General features: G+C 41.0%; 1 protein-coding gene across 1 annotated transcript; it reads left to right on the forward strand.

The window, feature by feature from the left end:
* The first annotated feature begins 4,038 nt into the window (after positions 1–4,038).
* On the forward strand, positions 4,039–15,633 carry LEPROTL1 (leptin receptor overlapping transcript like 1). Its single transcript, XM_040242887.1, has 4 exons — positions 4,039–4,164; positions 9,909–9,984; positions 12,198–12,384; positions 13,360–15,633. The coding sequence occupies exons 1-4, from the start codon at positions 4,149–4,151 to the stop codon at positions 13,474–13,476; spliced, it is 396 nt and encodes a 131-aa protein (XP_040098821.1). The 5' UTR covers positions 4,039–4,148; the 3' UTR covers positions 13,477–15,633.
* The last annotated feature ends 873 nt before the right edge of the window (positions 15,634–16,506 follow it).

A 16,506-nucleotide genomic window follows, 5' to 3' on the forward strand; every position in this document is an offset into this window, starting at 1 on the left:
AAAGGTCCGTCTAGTCAAGGCTATGGTTTTTCCAGTGGTCATGTATGGATGTGAGAGTTGGACTGTGAAGAAGGCTGAGCACCAAAGAATTGATGCTTTTGAACTGTGGTGTTGGAGAAGACTCTTGAGAGTCCCTTGGACTGCAAGGAAATCCAATCAGTCCATTCTAAAGGAGATCAGCCCTGGGTGTTCTTTGGAAGGAATGATGCTCAAGCTGAAACTCCAGTACTTTGGCCACCTCCTGTGAAGAGTTGACTCATTGGAAAAGACTCTGATGCTGGGAGGGATTGGGGGCAGGATGAGAAAGGGACGACAGAGGATGAGATGGCTGGATGGCATCACCGACTCAATGGACATGAGTTTGAGTGAACTCCGGGAGTTGGTGATGGACAGGGAGGCCTGGCGTGCTGTGATTCACGGGGTCGAAGAGAGTCAGACACGACTGAGCGACTGAGCTGAACAGCTGAAGTGAGTATCTAACAGTACCTGCAAGGCAGCGTTCTAGGCAGTGGGGATATACAGTGAATAAAACAAAACTTGGAGGTTCGGAGAGGCAAACAAAGGAAGTGCAACTGAAGGAAAGTAGGTTTGGGAAAGAAAGGAACAAGAGGAGGCATAACAGTGGTAGCATGGAGTAGGACCAAGCAGGACTGGAATAAAGATAATAGAGAATTCTGGTCTCTGCATATTAGGCTTTTTTTTGGGGGGGGGGGATGGAGGTGAAGTAGAAAAGGACAGCTTTATTGCTTTGTCAGAAAAGGGGGACACAGCGAGCTCATGCCCTTAGAATCATTTGTCTGTCCTCATGGTAGGTTTGAGGTGACTGTCAGGAACCCAGATAGACAAGTTAAATAGACATTTGGATAGACAAGTCTAAATTTCCAAGCTAAGGTGAACTTATATTATCAAAATGAAAACAGTATTTAATGTGACAAGAAGGGATACAATTCATAGGGAAAGCATTTCGATATAGCAAAGACAGTGAAAGTGTGTCGGCCGCTCAGTCCTGTCCAACTCTTTGCAACCCCATGGACTGTAGTCTGCCAGGCTCCTCTATCCATGGAATTGTCCAGGCAAGAATCCTGGAGTGCAGTGCCATTCCCTTGTCCAGGGGATCTTCCTGGCCCAGAGACTGAACCCGGGTCTCCTACATTGCAGGCAGATTATTTACTGTGTGAGCCACCAGGGAAGCCCAACAAAGGCACAGGCCCAGGACCAAATACTAACATTTGAACTTCTAGCATAAGATCCTGGAAAGAGTCTGAAAAGTAATCTCTGGTGAGGTATAAGAAACAAACAGGAGAGTAATGGTGTGGTAGTTGAGAGAAAGAATGGTCACCAGTGTCCACTGTTGTTGAAAGGTTGGGTCAGAAAGTGACCTTTGGATTTTGCAATGTAGAGGCCACTAATTACTTTAAGAGAATTTCTGTTATTTGAGGTCCCATCAATGGCCACATACACTTCTGACAGTAGTATACAAAACATAAAGGACTGTACTAATTTACATTCTAGTGGGAGAGACAGCCAACAAATAATATGGTTCAGATAAATAATAAGTGCCTTCAAGAAGAAAATAGGGTAATATGACGTGAAATGCTAAAATAAGATGTCCAGGAAAGGTTCTGAAGAGTTACCATTCAAGCTGAGAGGTATATGATAAAAAGCAGTTTTTAAAAACATCTCTGAATCATAGCAATAGCAATATATAAAATCGATTTGGACCTTGATTCAAATAAACTATAAGAGACACTTATGAGGTATGGAAATGTAAGCACTGACTAGATATATAAAAATATTAATTACTGTTTAGGTGTGATAAATGTATGTTTTTGTTAAGAATCATTTTCAAAACATACTGAGCTATTAAAATCATATCTGGAATTTTCTTCAAAATAACATGGGGAAAAATACTATGGGAAGTAAAGGAAAGTGGATGTGAATATAGATAAAACAACATTGACTGTGTGTTAATTGTTGAAGGCAGCTGATGGTACATGGGAGTTCATTAGACACTTCTGATTACTTTTTTATATATTAAATTTTTTCTATAATAAAAAAATTTTTTTAAACTTATCTGAGATGTCTCTGACTTGATCTGTAAGAGTTAAGAATCCCAAGTTTACAAAAGTGTGGAGAGGATTAAATTAGATCAGTGTTTAAAGCAACAGATAAATGTTTATAGCAGCTGCTCGATAAAAAATAGCTCTCTTCCTCTCATGCCCATCTTTGCAAGTTGACTTTGGAAGATAGGAAGCTATCTGAAGGAAAAGTTTTTGAACTAGGAATTTATGTAAGACTATTTAGAGAATATTCAAAGGATGTAATATTAATGCTTGAAGTGAAGTGTGAAAGTTGCTCAGTCCTGTCCAACTCTTTGTGACCCCATGGACTGTAGCATGCCAGGCTCCTCTGTGTCCATGTAATTCTCCAGGCAAGAATACTGGAGAGGGTAGCAGTTCCCTCCTCCAGGGGATCTTCTCACCCAGGGATGAACCCAGGCCTCCTGCATTACAGGCAGATTCTTTACCATCTGAGCGACCAGGGAAGCCCTATTAATGCTTAGGATTTGCTTAGAAAACTGATGACAGGAAATGTTAATTCGTTAAGTCAAAACGTGATGACACCTTCTTCAATTATTTTCAAGCTTTACTTTGCATAGGAATCCTTTGGGATGCTGGTTAAAATTTCAGATTTCTGGGCTCTGCCCACAAAAAGTCTGAGCCAGAATGTCTGGAGTGGAGCTTAGGAACGTGCATTTTTAAGAACGATCCCAAAGAATTCTGTTGTAAGTGGTCTTTGAAATACAACACTTAGAAATACTGTTTTTAAGGTTTCAACTGACTCTAAACAACATCTGTTGTTCAAAAAAATAGTCCTTAGGGTAGCGCTTTTTTTTTTTTTTTAAAGCTGGAAACACTGGGTCTCATGGGAAAAATCAGAGCATATTCACTTAGGATTTCTTCATGACCACGGATGCAAAAGAATATAGAAGAATCTGAATAATAAGAAGAATCTGAATAATAATAATCTGAAGAATAATCCCAGTTGCCCACTAATGTCACGGAGAACAAATGTCTGCAATGCCCAACCCTTTTGTATTCACAAGCAAATTAGGGAAGATGCACTTTACTCAGCCACCAGGGCTTGTGCCCCAAAAGGATTCCCAAATGTGCTCTTTCCCTTCCCCACCCCTGCAAACACTATCTTCTCCCCAGGATGGCTTTTTCCTTTTCTCTCCTACTTACCCACCTGTCCATCCTGCTGTTGTCCCTCAGGGAAATAGTTATCTGATGGATCTAAATCAGACTGTCATTGGACTAGTTATCCACTTTGCTAACAATTGTCCTTGTTGTAATTTTACACCTTTTCGTCTCTGTGTCACTAAACTGCAAGTTCCTTGAGGATAGAAACTGTATCTAGTTTTTCATCACTTCATCCATTGTAAACGTTCAATCGATTTGCAGGACGACTTAACTAAATGTATTTGTACCTCTGCTTTCTCATTTTTTCCTAGCCCTGTTACAAAAACACAACCGACTCTCACAGACTTCCAAGAGCTCGGATTTGTATTAAATTCCGTTTGTATTGTATTAAATCCCACCTGTTACTGGGTTCCGCCGCTACTTCGGGAGGTGGGTCTCACCAGAACTCCGGTTCTGTGTCAGAAAGTGAGGAGCCAAGTGCAGGCCACGCAACCGGCCTTACAGCTCCTTTATTACCAGATGGAGCGGAGAGAGAAGTGGGTGAAGAACGCTAAAAGATTCCCCCAAAGGCATCACACCACGCGTCCCAAGGGGACGGCTTCCAGTCGCGTCCCTTCTCCTCAAAAGGATGTGGGAGGTTGCGGGATGCCCGTTGGGGACTTCGGGATGAAGCTGGTGTTTCCACCGCCCCCTGAACCGGGACAGGGGACGGAAAGGCTCGGAGAGCAGTGATCTCCCAACAGCGCAGCTGAGGAGGAACGGGCCTGGAGCCACGGTCCCCAGTCCGGCGCGCCCCCCGCGCCCCCGCGCGAGCGCGAGCCGCCGGCGGAAGTGCTGCGTCGCGCACTTCCGGGTGTTGTCTGGCTGCCGCCGCCGCGCGTCTACGGTCTCCAGGCCGCCGCCGCCGCCGCCTCGGGTCCCGGAGGCAGGAGCGACGTCACCACCATGGCCGGCATCAAAGGTGGGCCTGGGGCGCTGAGCCCGGGCGGGCTGGGCCGCCGCCCCGAGAGAGGGGACGGGGGGGCCCACGCGGGGCCCAGACGCCGTCTCCCGGGACCCGGCGCGCGCCGCGGGGCTCCCTGCGTTGGCGGCTGACTCCCGGCTCCCCCTGACCGCGACCCCCGCCTCCGGCCTCCGGGCCGCGGTGGGCGCGGCGGCCTCCCGGAAAGGACTGGGCAGGGTCGGCGGCTCCCGCGTCAGCCCCCGCCCGGTGCTGAGCTCGGCCGCCTAGCTCCCGCCCGTCGCCCCCCGGTGCGAAGAATTGAAGTGGCCCCGCCGGGCGTTCTGAGTCCCGCAGCCGCTCGGCTCCACACACACGCGTTTTGCAGGAGTTTGCAGCCGAGGGCTAGGCGGCACCGTGTGGTTTTGAGGGGGTTGAGGAGGCCGCCAGAGATGCCAGTTATGGAAAATCGGTGTCATTTCCCATTTAAAGGCACAAGGGCGATCTTTTCGGATGCTGAGCAGAACCGAGCCCCCAGGAATGCGCTGGAAGGGCTTTAGGAATGATTCTTTCCCAAACCTCGGTGATCACATCCGCGTCAGGACCCGGACTCTGAGCTTCACGCTCCTAAAACGGATGCGTTATGGTTTGTGGTGTTGGTCTGACTAGGTAAAGCTCGTAAGCGACCCCAAAGGGCTCCTTTTCCCTCCCCTCTCCACAGTTGCACCTTGAGGCTTTTTCATATTTCAATGTTTTTATTAAGTTAGGTGTTTTTTTTTTTTAAGGTAAAAGAGTTTTTTTTTATAAAAACTCAATGAAAAAGTTCTCGTTTTATTTGTCTGTTTCCTTTAAAAAAGAAAGGAATGTTGCATTTTTTTTCCTCCAGCTGTTGGTTGGTAGTTTCGTTAGGTTAGAAGCAAATAACCAGGAACAACATTTTCAACTTAATTCTTGACAACGAATTACATTGATTTCCTGACCTGCGGCTTTGTTTGAAGGGCAGGCAAGCAGGAAGTGAAGAACTTCAGTAACAGTGTTTTTTCTGTTGTTTTATTTTCTTCAAGGACAGCTTTTGCTGAGCTTCTTCCCCAGAGTCACATTTACTGTTTCTTGTTTATTTATAATGTCTGGAAACATTTCCGGTAGAAAACTTTGTCAGTTGAGCAGCTAGGACAGCTTTCCTGTCTCCTTTTGAACTATAACACACCTTTTAAAATACTTGTGTGAAAGGTAGTCATGGTAGAAATGTTGTGATTTTTAGGATGTTGCCAGTTTCCCAATTCTTTGCCATTTCTGTACTGTCAATTAAGTCTCTCAAGAAAATAACTTTGTAATTATGGATAGGTGAGTATTAATCAGCAGAAAGTATCTCAGGCGGAATTGTACTTACACTTTTGGTTTCAGTACAGTTTTCTGATTGTTGTCGTTGTTATCAGGATGTTTTCTTCCTGTTGACCTATCTTTATGTTAGTGAAAGTCACAGTCTTGTCCAACTCTGTGACTCCGTGGACTATGGGATTCTCCAGGCCACAGTACTGGAGTGGTTTGCTTGCCATTCCGGTCTCCGGGGATCTTCCCAACCCAGGGATCGAACCCAGGTCTCCCGCATTGCAAGTGGATACTTTACCAATTGAATCCTGGACTTCTCAAGTCATTTGTCTATTACTTTGTTACATATTGGATTTTTCTGGTAACTCCCAGTTTAGGTCCCTTCTCCTATTTCAATCTTTTTGTAATCACAGAAACCACACCCAGTGTCTTGAGAGTTTAGATAATTGGCCTGTTCCACCCCTAACCTGGAGGCTTTGGGAGCAGAAACCAGACTCACCAAAGCTTTGCTTTCTGAATGTTACATCACTTAATTACAGTGTAAAATTTTGCCTTGTTGATCTGTCATCTGGGACATCCGTTTATACATACATGGCGAGATTTGTATATACATCAACCTGGTTGTTGATTCATGACTGGAGGAACTTTACACTTTTGAGAACTCTTTTTGAGCAGTTTATCTAATCTCATTGGTATTTATCTTATCCAGTATGACCCGGAGGTGAGATGTCACACAAAGGAATCTTTTGATACCTGAATCTTATCTCTTTTCAGTTCCTTGTTTGTTTGTTTTTTCTACATCATTAACTTTTTAAGAGCATACTAAAAAGAATTTAGACTCTTTTTTTGATGATAAGAATATAAGTAATTTTTCTCTGACTTAGAACAGTGTTAACCACAGCAACCAAGTTCTGAGGTTACTAATCTCCTGGCCAAGACTATCACAAATCTGGTATGCTTTTTGAGATTTTTTTTATGCCTGATTTAACTGGAATTTTTTTTTCCAGTTTCTTACCTCCAATCAGAAGGCAGTTCTTGTCTGCAGCTCTCCCTCCTGTTTATCATCATTTTCAATATGAGAAGCAAAATAAGCTTACAAAATTTTGTGCTCAAACGATTCAGGTAACAGTAATTGCTTCCAGGAAAGGAAGGTTACTTTTCACTTTAACTTTGTTCTGGGTACATGAATTGCCTATTGAAATATATATGTATAAGTGAGCATAGGTGATTCTTTAAAATAAAAGGTTTCATTCCAACATACAACAATTGTCACAAAAATCAAATAAATAACTTCTGAATAAGAGGGTAAAGAATGTTAGCTTTAACATGTTAGCTTTGTGACATCTGTGTGGTCTCTCTGTTTCCTCCAGGTTTATAAGCTATGGTCAGCATAAATGGCTTTTGTATAAATCAGGTGTTACTATAGTTATGAACTGAGCTGTTAGGCAGTTACCTTTCAAAAAGTGGAGTTGGTTTTGTTTATTTATTTTTTTTTAATTTCTTCAGCATGTCTTATAACAAGTATCTTAGTGTTCAGAGAATTATTTGCATGTTAGATCTAGTCCAACCCTTATTTTATGGAAGAAAGAACTGACGCTCAGATGACTTACATAGTCAGATAGTAAGTGGCTGATAGGCGCTGGGCCCCAGTGCCTCTTGACTCTCACTTGCAACCGTTTCTGCTCAGCTGCACTGGGCTCTCTTCTCATGTCTTCTTTTTTCCATCTCCCCACCCTCTCTCTTTTCCTTCAGCCTCCTTTCGTTCATTCCACACATAATTATTATGGAGTCTTAAGAGCTGAGCCCTGAGAATCAGTAGAAAACTTCTGTTCTCTGCTCTCGTGGTGTGAACAGCTTAGAAGGAAAGACAAATCTGTATAGCATTGCATAAACATTTATACTGAACCATTTTCATGTCTGGTTGTCCAAATGTCATGGTAATTCGATAGCTTAAATTTATTCAAAATCAGTTACTCTACTAATCTTTGTTTACCAAACATGTATTTTAGCTTCAGTTTAAGGAAATTGTCAATTGATGACATAAAATTATGTTTTTTCTGGGAACAAACAAAAAACCTGGCTGCTGTGATAAATGAGCACAGAGGAGGCACGCCAGAGCAAAGAGAGCCTCCGCACGTGTGCCCCAGCCTGAAATGTCCCCCCACATAGCCGCAAGGTTGATTCACTTCATTTCACGTAGATCTCTGCCCAGATGTCTGTTCATCAGAGATGGCTTCCAGGACGATATAGCTAGAATAGCACTCCTATGCCCTTGGTTTTGTTTTGTTTTGTTTTTTAAATAATATTTGACATTTGTTTACTTTAAAAAAAAAATCACTTTATTCTCCCACCAGAACATAGGCATGAGAGCGAGAGTTTTAATTTCTTTTCATTGCTTTGTCTCCAGTGTCAAGAACAGTGTGCAGCGCTCAGGAGGCACTCAGTAGATGTTTGCAGAGTGAAGAAATAAATAAACATAATAGGGGGAATGGGTCTAGTCAGGGACTTTTGAAAACTTCACTGAGGAAGAGGTAACTGGGCTGAGATCTAAAGGAAAAGCAGGAGCTCATGTGGCGGAAAGAGGCCAGAGCTGTGATAAGAATGCAAGCTCCTAAGTTGTTCACAGCCTTGCCTTGTTCGTTAACACCACCCCAGCACCTGTTAGGTATTTGGCTCTCCGTAGACATTTCTTGAATGAAATGAGTGAATGAAAAAGTATCTGAGGTAGAAAGGATAGCATATGCAAAGGGCCTGTGGTTGAGAGAGCCGCTGACTTCCAGGAGGGGAAAGAAGGCCAGTACAGATGCAGAGGCCAAGGGGTGCAGCCTGGGGTGAATGCATGTCCTCACAAGTAAGCAAAACCAGCTTCTGAGGACCTGTCTTGAACTGAACAAAACATGGTAAACTCGGTATTTACCTCACTGTTGACATCACATTCCCTTGGAAACTTAAAGCTCCTCCTTTGCCACAAATTAAAATGCAGATATTTTTATTTTTCTTTGCCTTGTGCAACTGAAAATCTAATGGCATTAAGGACGAAGTAAATGTGTTCAGGGTTGACATGACCTACATCAGTGATCGGAATGAAAACTAAATCTGCTCAGCTCCCATGTCTCTGGGTGTCCTTGATTATGACCATTTTAATTCAGAGAAGTATGTCTAATTCTGAGCAGCATTTAACCCCTTAAGTGTTAATTTGGTTTATATATGTTGAGTTTTGTCTTGCTAACTTGTAGACTTTTGACAGCTCTTTTGAATTTTAACATTTCTGTTAAGATTAATAGACTGCATCGTTGGACAAAAAAAGAAAGTTATTCTTTTAGCCACTATTAGTTGCAGAAATAGAGGTTATGTGGAGCTCAAATTGATCATTTATTTCTTTGCTTAATTCTAGACTGTTGATTATACTTTTTCAAGAACATTGTTTCTACTCACTGACATATGTGAAAACACTTTCTAAAATATATGCTTTGTATAGGGGGGTGTGTGTGTTGTTTGCTTGTGACCTCAGAAACTGTATTTCACCTATAGAATGTATCTATGGCTGTGATAACGTCTTAAAATGGTGATACAACTGAAGGATTATACCTGTGATCCTGAATATTTTCTGATGTGTAGCGGCTTAGGGAAAGAAATCTGGCTGTAGTTTTGTAAGCTATTTAAAGATCTGTAGCAAAATTAATTGAGATTATTGACTACAGGTACCCTGGAACACTTTTCATCTGTACACACAAGGGGCATATATGCAAGAAGCAGTCGCTGATCAGGAGAGGTTTTCCCGTAGATGAGGCCTCTAAAGTCCAGTAAAGCTGACTGCAGAGTTTCTGCACAGACTGCTTTTGAAAACTGTAGAGATTTGTGGAGTAAATGTCATATCACACTGGGCTTCCCCCATGCCTCAGCAGTAAAGAGTCTGCCTGCAATTCAGGAGACTTGGGTTCAATCCCTTGGTGGGAAAGATCCCCTGGAGAAGAGAATGGCAACCCACTCCAGTGTTCTTGCCTGGAGAATCCCACGGACAGAGGAGTCTGGCAGGCTACAGTCCATGGGGTCACAAAGAGTTGGACACGACTTAGTGACTAGACAACAAATACCATACTAAAGGCTGGAGGATCATTGATCTTGCAGACTGGGGTGGGACTCCTTTGACATGGGACCATTAATTCGGGAATGTGGTAATGTGCCTGCCATCTGTCAGGGCTTTGAAAATCAGTATCAGTATATTTTGCTTTGAAGATGCCTCAAATAGCTTATTCCAAGACAAGATAACTCCAGCTTTTGAAGATGAGTCACTAATACATTTGCTTTTTTGTTGTGTTTGTCTTGCTTTTTGCTTCTGGGATTTCAGGGAATGTTCTGACTGCTAATAGTAATGTTAATAAAAATAAATGTTGATTTAATTGCTGTTTCTGTTTGACTTTTTATTTACTCTGCAGCTTTGATTAGCTTGTCCTTTGGAGGAGCAATTGGACTGATGTTTTTAATGCTTGGATGTGCCCTTCCAATATACAAGTATGTAACATTTTCGTCTTTTTGTGTTTAAGTGTAAAATTTTTCTACTTTACCCATTGAGCCACCAGGGAAGCCCTAAGTGTAAAATTTTTCTACTTTTAAAGTTAAAACACTTTCTTTTTTTAACTACAATAGAAGTAAACCTGAGAAATGGTCATTTGTTAAGGATAAACTTTTAAGTCTTCACTTAAAATTTGTTTGAACGTATTTTAGGACAGCAGCATGTAGAAAAGCCTTTGGCTGTTGTTCCTTGACTGCTGCTGAGTTTTTAATGGCCAGATAGCGAAATGCTAACCCATCACTACTGCTTCATCTGGAGAACCAATTGATTAAGTTATAGACAAGAAAATGTAAAATGTCTTTTTCAACACAAAAAACTGTAAGCAGAGTCAAGAGCAACTGACAAAGAAAAAAGTTATGTAAACAATTACTCTATAGGACAGAGAGAATTTTTTAAATTAATAGGATAAATTAGTAAGAAAAATACAGACAGCACAATAGAAAAACGAACAACAAATATGTAAAAAAGGATTGCCGTTTGCTAATAAGAACATGAAAATATACTCAACCTCACTCAAAATTAGGACTTCCCTAGTGGCTCAGCGGTAAAGAATCCTCCTGCCAATGCAGGAGATCGATCCCTGATCCAGGAAGATCCCACATGCTGCAGAGCAACTAAGCCCACGTGCCACGACTCTTGAGCCTGTGCTCCGCAGCAAGAGAAGGTGTGGCACTAGAGAGTAGTCCCCGACTGCCACAACTGGAGAAAGCCTGTGCGCAGCAGGGAAGACCCAGCACAGCCATAAATAAATAGTACAAAAACTTTTTAAAATTACATGAAATCAATTGGCAAAGGTAAAAGATACGACAGACAAGCATTGTTGTGTACCCTGGGTGGAAGTTCAAACAGGTGCAATCTCCTGGGTGACCAGTTTGCCTGTAGCTCTCAAAACATATCCTTCCACTTCTTAGAATTACTCACACACATCTACTTGCAGATGTTTACAAAGATAGGTGTAGTCAGGGCAGAGTATGGATGTTCATGGCGGCCTTGGTTATAATACTAACAACAGCAAGAAAACTGGAAGCATCCTAAAGGTCTGTCAAGAGAAAAATGATAAATCAGTACATCCACTGATGGAAATACCAGGTCGCCTTATAAGGGACAAGAAAGAGCCATGATTGCTAATCTGTTAAACAGGCGATCTTGTTAAATTTATAAGTACAGTGATTCATTCGTATCTCTAAAGTTTATCCATATGGGAATCTGGAAAGACCCACACCAGTAGAACTGGGAAAGGGAAGACACGGGTAACCTTGATTTTTCACTTGTTGTCCTTTTGTATTTTTTGCAGGTGTTTTCCCTTAAACTTATGCCCATTTGTAATTTTTTGTTGTCGTTCTCAAAATATTCAGCAAAAGATTTTTAGGAGAAACACATAGATAAATCTTTGCTTATCGTGAGCCTCTAAGTACAAGCAAATCTCCATTATGATATGTATTTTATGGCAGTTTTAAAAGTCATCTATTTCATTTTAACATTTCATTTTGAAATGATGATGAACTGTCAAGAAGCTGCAAAAATAGCACAGAGAAGTTCCTGGCACCCTTCACCCATCTTCTCCCAGTGGTAATATCTTACATAAGTGTTTTATATCATCCAAACCAGGAAAGGACATGGCACAATACAATAGCTAGGTGATTTTTATTATGATAAAGTTGACATTCTGATTGAAAGTCTGCAGTATTACTTTCAGTTCATTTTCTTTATGCAGTATTTTGGGAGTTCCTAGTGAACTAAGGAAAGTTTGGGGGTGTTCCAGCTTCATGCCAAAGCAGGATTTTAGAAGTCAAGGTTATGAATCTTGAATTTTAAAAAATACTGTGTTAATAATCCCATTTTTCATATGCTTTTTTATTTATAACCTAAAAATATTTTTAATTTTGGGCCTTAATTCCAACTGTTACAAATCATAAAGCATTTTCTTTTCATTTAAGAAAATTTAATCATTGTATCACAGTTGACTTTAGGAATACTGTGACTCAAAATGTTTTCTCTTTTTTGGTGTTCAGCTTATAGCTTATATTTAAACTATATCATATTTGTACCTTGCAGTATACTTTGGTCCTTATTTTTTAAAAAGAGTATATTCTGTGTATAGGAAAATGACAAAGACAGCAATAACTACATTAACTTATTTTTCCTTTTCTAGCCAATACTGGCCCCTCTTTGTTCTGTTCTTCTATATCCTTTCACCTATTCCATACTGCATAGCAAGAAGACTAGTAGACGATACGGATGCTATGAGTAACGCCTGTAAGGAACTCGCCATATTTCTTACAACAGGCATTGTGGTCTCAGCTTTTGGCCTCCCTATCGTATTTGCCAGAGCAAATTTGGTAAGTGACAGCATTCTCCTACTTACGATTTTGCAGTAGACTATGTTCAGTTTTTCTTGGAAAAAAAGTCTGTTAAATAACATGAAAAAGAGATGAGAGACATAGGAACCTAGAAGATGAGAGAAAAATCTTACTTTTGTTGTTGTTAATTGGTACAAATACTAGAATGTATTGGCAGCAGCGGTTGGCATGCCAGTACTTCACTCTCAGAATTGGGCACATGGGGACTTCCCTGGTGGTCCAGTGGTTAAGACTCCATGCTCCCAACACAGGAGCCCAGGTTCAGTGTCTGGTCAGGGAACTAGGATCCCACATGCCACGTGGTGTGGCCAAGAACTTAAATAGATAGGTAACAACTGGGGGCATGGACTCGCCCAGTGCCGCACAACCCCAGGCCTACCCTGTACAGCTTAAAACATTGACGACCTGAGGAAATCTCTGCAGGTGGGAAGGTACCAAAGAATAGAAGAGACCTCCCTGACTCACCAGTCAGATTCGCTCCTCCGTGTCTGGGAAGATGGAGACGGCAAAGAAGACAGGTTGGCCACCCTTCCACACAGAGAGGGCAGTGACTCCGCCTGCCTCCTTAACAGACCATACACGAGCACAGGTGCAAGCTCTAATATAGTCTGCTCTCTAGGTAAAATTTTTAGATTCACTAAGGAAGATTTGAAGCAAACTTCTCTGAAAACAGAAAATCGTAGAATTCTGTGCTGCCTCTTCATAACCTAGAAGTCAAGCTTGCTTTTCAAAAATGATTATCTTCCATGCCTTTCTGTCTCTTTAAAGGAATCACAGGTCTACAAGAACAGCCAGGTCTACAGGAACAGCCATTACGTTCAGCAGTGTCAGTTGTCATTACACGTCGTCTTTGTTTTGGATCGTGGTTGGCGTACAATCGGAGCCTTGATTGCTTTTAGTTCCCTTGTTGTTTTTCATGTCTGTTAACTGAGCATTTCTGTCTTACATCCGTAGATCCAATGGGGAGCTTGTGCACTCGTCCTCACAGGAAACACCGTCATCTTTGCAACTATCCTGGGCTTTTTCTTGGTCTTTGGAAGCAATGATGACTTCAGCTGGCAGCAGTGGTGAAAGGAATCACTGAACTCTTGTCACATGGACTTCTTGTCATTTCTCGGCCGTCCGCACACACAGGAGACAGGGCAGTGATGCTGAGCAGTGGAGCAAGCCTCTCGGGGGTGTTCAAGGTGCTCCCTTCTCACTTGTATTGTAAGCATACTATTTTCACAGAGACTTGCTGAAGGATTAAAAGGATTTTCTCTTTTGGAGGAGCTTGACTGATTTCACACTTATCTCTAGTATGCTTTTTGTCGTGTCCTGCTGATTTTAAAATATTTATGTGTTTTTCCTGTTCAGTTTTTTTTTTTAATCAATATGCAATGTTAAACATTTTTTAAATGTAATAACCATTTGCATTGGTTAGGCATTAGGGTTCTGCTGGCTATTACTGGGCTAAATACATTTTTTTTTCCCTTAAAATTATTTAACTTCCATTACTACACATAGTTATAAAAATAAATTTTTCATTCAGTCAGGATGACATCACTCCCAATTTTATGCAAACATGCAGACCATTAGCATACCTTATAGACTATATACTCAGTGCAAATCTAGCTGCATTTATACCTCAGAGGGGCCAAGTGTTAATGCCGTGCCCTCCATAATAGTTGCTGGTTTTGCCAGAAAGCAGGTGTTTTGTGAATTGAAAATTATTTTATGGAATTGTTGCAAAGGAGTGCTTTTATTCTCAGTTGCTAGAAGAACTTAGGGTTAAAGGTAAGGGTGTAAAAACAGATTTTTGAGACATGGTTTTTATTTATGTTTATTATAGTTAGAGTGAGTTGCATGGCAGGAAGAAATGAGGTTGAAATTCCATTTTTTAAAAAAATCCTGTTTCTATTTATAAGTGAAAATTTTGATCTTCTTTCAGGCTTTCATGTTTTACATGGGTAAAGGGACACATGTGGAACTGCTTCTGACACTGGAAAGTGTATGTTTGCACCCTACATACTAGAATACCTCTTCCTGCTTCCTCCTGTGACTTATTTTATACATTGTATATATTCAGTAAATTTTCCCATACAGTTTAGTAACACCTTAAATTAGAGGTGAGTGCTTTGCCCCACATTCAGAGTGTCCCTGCCCCACACAGAAGGCCTTGAGGTGATTAACAAGTGACTTAGTCTTGCCAGTCATAATTAACAACTTAAGATCTAGAACATGGGAATGGTAGTACTTATTCCCTAAGGTTGTACATACGTGTTTTTAAAATAGTTAAGACGAGTTTCTGTGTACTTCTCAACGTTTTTTTTCTTTCACCCTCAGAGATACACTGTTTCCTTTTATAAATGGCCTTGATTGTGTGAATTCATACAAAGCAGCCAAATCCAGCTGTGTGGCAGCTTCAGATGCAAACCTGACCCCCAGATTCCCAGTAACCAGGCATGATCAAGTTGTCGTGGTCACTCACCTCTTCCGCAATGATAAGTGTTTGTTCAGGAATTTTGAAAATAGTCCAGGTCTGACACTATTTTGTTAAGGACATTTGTTTGTATGTTTATTCAGTATACTTACTTAAAAATCTGTTTTGCCTTCAGATGAAACAGTAATTACGACAACTATCTCGTTCTATAAAGTTGATTTCTCAAAAAAATTGGGAGCAGATTGTGGGTTTGTTCAACTTTCTACTAGAGATGCCTCAAGGCTTCTTTGCCCAACCCAAGTTGTTACTTTGAGCCGTGAGATGGGCAGCAGGACGAGATGCCCACGTGTGGCTGTCGCATCTGCACACAGCCGAAGGCGGCTTGCGGTGTCATGAGGTAGGCCTAAAGACGAAGGGACAGCTGCTCATGGAGCAGGCAGCTGGAGGCAGAGTTGGGAGCTCAGTGCCTGTGATCTACTCGAGTTTTTCTTTTTGCCAAAAGTACAGTCTCTGGTCCTTCCCTGTTTTCTGTTCTAGAGTGTCAGTGCGGTGCACTGCTACTGTCTTATTTACTTGGCCGTAGACTCTTTTTCTGGCAGCTGCGGATTTCTTCTGTATAATAATCGCCCCGGCAGCATTGTGTCTTTGACCTTGCACACTAGCTTGACATCGTGCTGTCTCTGATTTCTAGGCTAAAATTACTTGAGGGCTGAATTTTCCATAGAATATGCACTGACCCTGCATTGCCATTCTTCTATGGAAAGAGAACTTTTGATGATGAAACAATAAAGATTTTAAATATCCGCTTTAGTTTGTGGGTGTTTTTGAAATGAAAACGTACAACACACTTCAGTTGCTGAAGTGCATTATCCATTTTAAGAATGTGCTATAAAGCAGGGAGGACATTAGTTGTTAATCTTGCAGAAGTTTCACTTCCAAAATAAAAGTGAAACTGTAGTAATAAATACTACAGTGAAGCCATATGATACTGAGCTGTAGTCAAAGGACTGGTAATTTGGTGGAGTAGAACTTTGACCTAACCTTTTAAAAAAACAGCCATAGAAGGTTTTGTTGACATAACAAGGCTACTGACCATCTAATGTCAAGGTTGTACTTGTTCTTAATTTTCAGAACTCTTATTTATGACTTCACATTTTACTATAATTTATTATTGTTTGTCATTAGAGCATTTTGCTTTTTGCAAACATTTCAAACAGGTAAACGTTAAAAAAAAAGTTTGATCTGTGTGGTACAGTGTGAACAGAGAAAAGTAGTGTTCTCTTTTATCAAAAATGAATCTTGGAAAGAATCTTGTCCCAAATTGTCCTACTTATAATCTCATTATATGTTAAAAAAAATTCAAATTATAGGATCTTAGAGTCTGCTTTAATATGATTTGGAGGAAGTCAAATAATGAAGACCATAAAACATTCCTCTTTCAATTATAGTTCCGTTTTCTTTTGTGTATTTAGAGGCAATACTAAAAGGAGAACTCAGGAATTTTTTATTTCAGTAGAATGGCTAATACTATAAAAGAAAAACTGTCACAGTTTATAGCCGTAGGAACCATCAAATAGAATAAAATTTTAGAGAACAAACAAGTATTCCCATATGTATTTGTAAGAGCATTAATATTAGGTTGACCAAAAAGTTTCGTTCTGGATTTTCCATAAGATGTT

This window comes from Oryx dammah, unplaced genomic scaffold (genome assembly GCF_014754425.2).
Source record: "Oryx dammah isolate SB20612 unplaced genomic scaffold, SCBI_Odam_1.1 HiC_scaffold_7, whole genome shotgun sequence".
NCBI classification, from domain to species: Eukaryota; Metazoa; Chordata; class Mammalia; order Artiodactyla; family Bovidae; genus Oryx; species Oryx dammah.

Excerpts from the sequence above, each read along its gene's own strand:
- LEPROTL1 (XM_040242887.1), top strand. Across the intron at positions 9,985-12,197 it reads TGTGCCCTTCCAATATACAA|CCAATACTGGCCCCTCTTTG; the intron begins GTATGTAACATT and ends TTCCTTTTCTAG. Across the intron at positions 12,385-13,359 it reads TATTTGCCAGAGCAAATTTG|ATCCAATGGGGAGCTTGTGC; the intron begins GTAAGTGACAGC and ends TTACATCCGTAG.